General features: G+C 46.6%; 1 protein-coding gene across 1 annotated transcript in view; it reads right to left on the bottom strand.

Annotated features, from left to right (window-relative positions):
• Positions 1–3,296, bottom strand: part of SLC2A12 (solute carrier family 2 member 12) — a 29,017-nt gene extending 25,721 nt beyond the window's left edge. Inside the window, 1 exon segment of the mRNA XM_040553221.1 lies at positions 3,006–3,296. Coding sequence (XP_040409155.1) covers positions 3,006–3,123 — 118 coding nt within the window. The 5' untranslated portion in view covers positions 3,124–3,296.
• Between the last annotated feature and the right edge of the window lie 4,100 nt (positions 3,297–7,396).

A 7,396-nucleotide genomic window follows, 5' to 3' on the forward strand; every position in this document is an offset into this window, starting at 1 on the left:
ATGCCCATGGTGGTATAGAAGTAGCTGCGGGCTGTATCTAAAGCAGACCCCTGAGTGGAAAGCAGGTTCTGATGTAATACAGAGGGAGACAGATTTTCTTCCTGCAATGGTGGCAACAGACTCAGCAGCTAACTTGTCATTCCCAGGCATTATTCTGCTGAGAAACATTCTTATATCATTAGGAGGTTTTGCTGTAACTGATGTACCTGGGACCTGCCGGCTCAAAACTGCCTGCTAAAATAAGCCCTGAGAACTCTGCTCAGTTTTACTTTGTGGTCTTCCTCCAGACAAAGTTCTCTTTGACTTCAGCATATGTTTTGCTTTAACAATTCAAGATAAAGCATGCTGCAGTAGTTGTACTCACAGTCCTTTTAAGTGTCATTTTTAATGATGTTGCTGGCAGTTCTTATGCATTAAAAAGAAAAAAAAAAAAAGTTTCTTAAAATGTATATTCCTCTTATTTTTATGAGATGCCTGCAAAATACATGGCAGTATGCAGCCCAGGGGAACAAACTATTTTAATGATGGCTTCCAGAGAAATTTCTCCTTCTGCCTGCAACAAACCCCATGGCTAACGAGTGCATGGCTGGTATGTGACAAGTGATTGGAAAGTCTATTATTTAGTTTCTCCATGTAAACAAAATGGTTTTTCATAACTGTTACTCAGGTCAAAAGCAGCACGACTTGGCAAACAAACTTATCTTCAAGAACATTTGCTGGAAATGTTTATTCTTTGTTCCTGAAAAGGAGAGCAAGAGCAGTTGCAGTATAGCAGCGTACTGCTGATGGGACTGGATGGGGCCAAGCTAGTAAGGGTATGCTCACTTCTACTTATTTTCAAGAATGTATTTGGGAAAATGCAGCCTTTCTGAAGGTGAAATACTTGGTCTGCACATGAGCTTCATGGGCATTACGGATAAATGATCTGTGCCAGGAAAGATTTGCAAGCAGTTCAAGCTGGGAAACAATGCTCTTTCCCCCTTTCATGTGCAGAAGAGCTGTGAGAGGTGTCTGCTCTTTTCAAATCCTCATGACAGCACAGTGCTCCACATTAGTCCAGATACTAAGGTTTCTTTGGTGCAGTTTTCCCTTCCCTTCTTTCAAGAGAACATGAAGTATGTATATAGAAAAATGTACTGGGTTGGAGCAGGGAGAGATTACTTCTTTATGTAATCTGTGCAAATGCATCTATTTTACTAGGAGGGGAATTCACAATCTCTTCCTACATGGTGCCTCCTTCTGTTGACTTCAATGTAATTTGAGGTGAGAAATTTCTCAAGTTGGGATGGAAGGACATTGTCTTTCAGGAAGAGAGATTATGGTTTTTAAGTCCTTGGAGATTCTTTGATATATTTAGACATTTGTAAGGTGAAATCAAGCTCTGTCAATCCTTGGTTAATAAGCACAGGTGAGAAAATAATGATGAGTTGGGTTCATTGCACAGATTTGAATCTACAACATAGATGATTATCCCATTTTCAAAATAGCTCTTTGACAAACATGACTCCTGCCATCCAAGTACGAAAGGCCAACCCAAAGCAAATATTTTGTAAATTGAGCTAAAAAAAAAGGCAGAAGGAAACTAATGCATCACACATTCTCATGCATCTAAATTCCTGCAATGGTGGGAGGTATTGTGTACTTTATGTACCATAAGTCTGATTAACGTATCGTGTAATATTGAGATTTCAGGAACAAAAATGTCCTGGAATTGATGGAAAGATAGGGCAATGCAGAGCCTGGGCAGACCCAGCCAGGCCGTCTCTCCACCTCTCAGCGCTCTGCCCTGCATTTTCATTATGTCAACAGGCAGCCTGGCCCTTCATTACATTAAACGGTTTCTAGGCTTTGTTTTGTTATTTTGCAGTAAGAATCAACAACTTCTTTTAATTCCTAGCAATGTGATTATGAATTTCTCAGGTTACGCTTATTTCTGAGGGTAAGGCCAAGTGTGTAACTTGCACATACTCTTCTAATCTTAGCCCTTGCACTGCAGTCGCTTTGCTGCCTGTTTATTGTAACTGCCATGCTTCCCTTTGATAACGCCATCCTGTAGCAATCTGCATTGCTCCCCCATACCCTTAGGTAACGTTAAATACGTCTGCACACCAACTGCCTTTCTGTTCTTCATTAACCTCTGCTTCCTCTGCTCCCAGGTGTCAGCAGATGTTTCTGGACTGATCGTTACTGCACTCCGACAAAGGATTTGTGCCTGTGCTATCTGAGCATGCACTGGTTAGTCAGTTCATTCATTTTTACGTGAACAAAACTTGCTGAGGACATCATAGTCATTTCTGGCTTGCAACAGTGCTTTCCTGTTTGGGCACAGCTATCTTGTGGGTGAGAAACGTCACATTTGTGTGTCATTTTCATTTGATCTTATTGCCAGTAGAAAGGACCCGAGATGCAAAACCACACTGTAACTTAAAAATGCTGGCTGGGGGTGACAGCAAAGGTGAACGGATATGAAATCTAGCTTCAGCACTCAAAAAATCACTTCAGAAGAAATTCAGCAGTTGATTTCTCTGTGTGTCAGCACAGAAACCCTGCTCCCTCATGAAATGCTAGAGTAGAAGGGACAGCAGGGAGTCCCTGTCCCCCCACCCCAAAAATTGCCCCAGCATGAGCAGATGTCCTGCTCACGTGGCTTCCTTGGATTTCAGTCCCTAGGGCTGAATCGAGCACACAGGGGTTGGAGGACCTCTCTTATCCCAGATGTGGTGGGTTCTCTGTTCAGGTGACTGATCCGTGTGAAGGAAAGGATTTACACCGCGGACAACCCATGTATGAAAGGTGGGCCTTGAGGGAAAGGTATCACATCTGCCTTGACGCAAGACTAAAGCTGACGTTCCCCTCCTCGCTCACGCTTTCCCCTCTCGCTCTGTGGGAAACCGAGGCAGTGGGTATGCCCGGAGTCCCCAGGTAGTGCTGTGTGGTTTTCCCACATCCCTGCCAGCTGCTCGCTGCTGTTCGGCAGCAGCCAGCCCCCGGCCCCGCCACCTTACCTGCTGCAGCTGGCAGCTGGCGGAGGTGCCCGCTACCTCTGCCGCCCTCCTCATCCTCCCCTGCTCCCATCTTCTGGCACTGCTGGCCCAGGTCCTCCGCGCTCTGCCCGGGTACCATCACCGCCCCCGTGCCCTGCTTCGCACCTTGGCCACGGGTCCCTCAGAGCGCAGCCCTCCTGCCCCGGCTGGCCAGGGCAGCCCGGCTTATTTTCCTCATGGCAACAAGTTGCTGAAGCTGGCTGAAACCAAATGCGAACCGCAAAGTGGTTTGTGAACAACTTTGTTGCTATTTCAGAAGGCTTTGCCCTTTCCAGTGACACAGGCTGTTGCTATTCTTGGGAGCCTATTGCAGGCGAGGGGAGGGCCGTCTGTCGGAAGTATTGCCCTTGCCTTTAACAAATAGTTGGAGACATCAGACGTTCAGGCACAGCTCGGTGCACATTCCTTACCCACGAGCTTCAGGAATCTCCCTCTAGCTCCTCTCCCTAATGCTCACACACACGTTTTTTTAATAGGCAAGGCACACGGGGTGGGGGGCTTTGGAGCGTTTGCTGTGTCAGCTAAAGTTCGGGCACTGAACGCACACACGCGGTGTCACTTCATTCTCGTGAGTCACGAGCAAGTTGTGCTGAGAAATAGCAGTGAGGAATGAAAGCCGTGTCGGTCCTCTGCACTCCAGGAAGGTAGGAGTCAGGACGTTTTCATGGCATAGATGCGCATGCTATTTTATAAGCAAACACAAAGGCAAGCCACCCTCTCTCCTGTAACAATCGTCTGCAGAAAAACTGAGATTGTCTCAGTTATATAGAGTTGAAGGCTTGGTTTTGAGAGCTGATGGAGGCTGCTCCGTCCCTAACAGCTTAAGTGGAAGCAGTGGCCAGGGGTGGACCACACCAGCAGAGAAGGCAACAGCACAGGCAAGAGAGCTGCCTACGGGGCTGCCTGCCCCATCCTGCTCCTGCCCCTGCTCCTACTCCTGCTCCTGCAGCCGGTGCAGGAGCCTCTGGGTGCTCTCAGCAGACTCACTGGCCTCAGTGAGGCGAGTTGTCCAAGTTAACGCCGGTGGGAATCACTGTTGTATAATTTGGCAGCACTGCAGGCTCCTTATTTGTTCTCTTTCTTTCACGTTTTGCTGTTTGGTTTGGTTGTTTTGTTTTAATACACTAATGCCTGCTGATAGCATGGGAGGTGGGAAGTTGGTAGCTGTCGCAATATTTCCAGGAAGTCCTAAACATTTTTTCCTGAAGTAGAGCAGACATGATATGCAATTTATCAGTGTTTGCTTAACAAGAAAATGTGACAAAAGATGCTGTTACTTCCCCATCTGACAGCTACGTTCCTGTCAGCTTCAGACACTGGAGCAGTGGGGACGCTGCAGGAATACCAGTCCCAGCGGGTTTGGTTTTGGGAGCACCTTTGGTGTAGGGATAAGTGAGTCAGGCTAGCTCTGCTCTCATGTGTGACATATTTTCCATGTAAAATACCCCTTCAGATGGTACGGGATGCTTTCCAGGCTAGTAACAATTTCTTGCCGCTTCCGGAGAGATGTTGCTTCATCATCTGCTACATGCAAACAGTCATTGTCAACTTTAAAGAAAGCATTATGATGTTTGGGAGTAAATGAGAGGCTGTCTAGGCTGGGGAAGGAGAGGAAGTATTTCCAAAGATTAAACCCAGCTGTGACAAGATTCCTCTGTTACAAAGCGATGTGTAACCAACCTCCTCATATAACCCACAGTTCTGCTTAAGCACCCCCTCTCTGGAAACTCAGTTAATTCCAGATCTACACAGTTGTTCCCACTTCCCAAATATCTTTATGTGCAATGGTCCTGGAGAGGTCAGAAAACTGCCGTGTCCAGGCACTTGCCCTCGGAGAATGCTCTCCAAGGAGGATGCCTACTGGTCCTGTGCGTAATTCCCACTGCCTACTGAGGACCCAGGAGAAGAGAGGTCAGCTGAGTGTTGAGTTTAATGGCAGGTTCAGCTTCACAGAGCAGGGATGAGAGGCTCGCTGGCTCTCAGGGAGGTCTGGCAGAACGAAGGGAGGAATGCCTGGTGGGGTGTGAGGCATCCTGAACAGCCTGAACTGATGACAGACTTTCCCCACCTCATGCTGTCTTAACACAGGGGTTACTCAGGTATTCTCAAATGTTAAGTTTGTGCTTGTGGATTTACACAAGCTTCCATGTAGACAATATGTTCCATCCTTAGGTAATCAGATATCTGAGAATTGACTCCTTAGTTTTGCTATTATTTTTTGCCATCTACTTAATGGTGGGCTGCTTTGCTGGAAATTGGGACTGCTGTGTGAAATTATTAAGATGAGCTTGCAGCATGGCATCTGTAGGACTAGAAGTATCTATCACTCCTTCTCACATCTGTGAAGGACTACAGCCTCTCTGTCCTCTCACTCCCCCCTCATTCCACCCAGAAATGGTCCTGCAAACCCATATCAAGACTGCCTGTGCGTGTCTCCACTCCCTTCACAGTTGTAGAGTGTCCTTCAGCTGTGAGCTGAATCAGTTTCAACAGCTAGAGGCTATTACTAATTTTGACAGAAGTGAGAGGTGTAATGTGACTGCAGCCCTCTAAATGTTCAAAACCTCCCCTCTAAATGTAGTCCTCCAGCTAAATATACTGGTTATGTACAGCTGCTAGCACCTATATACTTTGGAAGAACTTAAAAGCTTGTCAAGAGCTTTTAAGAGCATCAAGAGCTGCATCTTTCCTGTCACCAAGAAGCATACTTGTCATCCTGAGCTGAGGAAACTTTAAGTAGTGAACATTAAGTAAATACACCAGTGAATTCCAATATATATTTTTTTAATGCCATGGGGAAAATAAAAACTAAAAAGATGTTTTAGACAAACAGTGGGATTTCTTTCAATTGTGTTTCAGCCTGGAGTTCGGTGCTATCTACATCCCCCTCAGAAGCTAGAGCCTTGCCCATTTCCCCTGCCTAGCTTTCCTTTAATTTCACGGTGCTTATGCCAGCTGCTGCACAGAGCTTCGCCCCAGCAGTAACTTCAGGAAGCAGCCAGCTCCCACGCGTGGTCAAGAAGCCAGTACAGGGCATGGGCCATAATGGCCAGACAAAAAAGAAGGAAGGCACTGGGGGGGTTGGCACCACTGAAAGGGTGGAGGACTCTGCAGGCAGCTTGAGCCTGGCTGCCCAAGGCGGTGCTGAGCTGCCCCTACACCAAGGAGCCTCCTGGGCTTTGACCTGCTCCCTCAGCTGCACCTGGTGCCAAACACACTGTGTTAGGAAGATAAATGCTTCCCCACATAAGGGAAAAACTTACCCAGTGAGAGGAAATGTGAAGTATTTTATGCTAAGATCTGCTGGTTGTCGTGGAATTGACAGGAGGGATTTTTTTGTGGTGTTACTGGTAGCCAGCTGATAGTGAAGAGCCACAGCTCAGCAGGTGCAGGCATCTGGTTTCACAGTTGTGGCTGGAAAGCTGAGGCGTTAATGTTTTTGATGTTTACTGGCATCCAAGAAAAGGGACTGTAAAAAGGCTGGTTGAGGCCAGTGAAAGCAGACGGAGGGAAAGCAAATAGCTTGTGCTAGTCCTGAAGCCAAGGCAATTGCACAGGGATTTCATTGGACACAGCAAAGGTGAAACACTCACAGGTAGTCCCCAGTGTCCTCGACCCAAAGCCCTGTGCTCCTCTGTTTTCTAGCAGAAATGAACAAGCTAACAACCAAACAGAAGTCCAGTACAACAGCCACAAAAACAGAGTAAGGTAGCAGGGGTGCTGCCAGAGGATTTGCAAAGTGGGAAAGCATTGACACCACTCTCCCTCTCCCTGCTGCGTGGGCAAGGAGACCTGCTGACATCAGGAGCAGGGAACGCTCCAGAAAAAAATGCCAGACACCAGCAGAGGCGGACAACAACACTCCAAGCAGTATAAGCAGCTGTTCCACAACCGTGCAATTTGAGGCTAGGCAGAGGGTCATGCCGTTCAGGAGAAAAAAGAGTGGAAAAGATAAAACAGCCCAAAACAGGAGAGGGTCAGGAGACGAGCCAGTAGTGTAACAGTGACATGAGATTCCTCTGTTTTGTCCAAGTGCAGTTGGCAAGAAATCATCTTTTCTGACATTTTCCCAATTCCTTGCTTTCAAAACGGACTGAAGAGTTTATAAATAGAAGCATGATAAGGCTGGAAAAAAAAGATAACATTCCCATTTAAATTGCTGAATAATCTGCCTGGAAAATCTGTGAGGCTGGGGTGCACATTTTTTTCTAAATTCTTTGGTACTGATTCGTATTTGTCTGTGTTTCCAGTGATTTAATACCTCAAATTTGGGATGGTGGAGAGATGGGAAAGTCAGCATTATGCCAATAGGAATGCATCAGGATCTGAAGGGCTTTCTGAATCAGTTTTCT

Source organism: Cygnus olor, chromosome 3 (assembly GCF_009769625.2).
Source record: "Cygnus olor isolate bCygOlo1 chromosome 3, bCygOlo1.pri.v2, whole genome shotgun sequence".
Classification (NCBI taxonomy): domain Eukaryota; kingdom Metazoa; phylum Chordata; class Aves; order Anseriformes; family Anatidae; genus Cygnus; species Cygnus olor.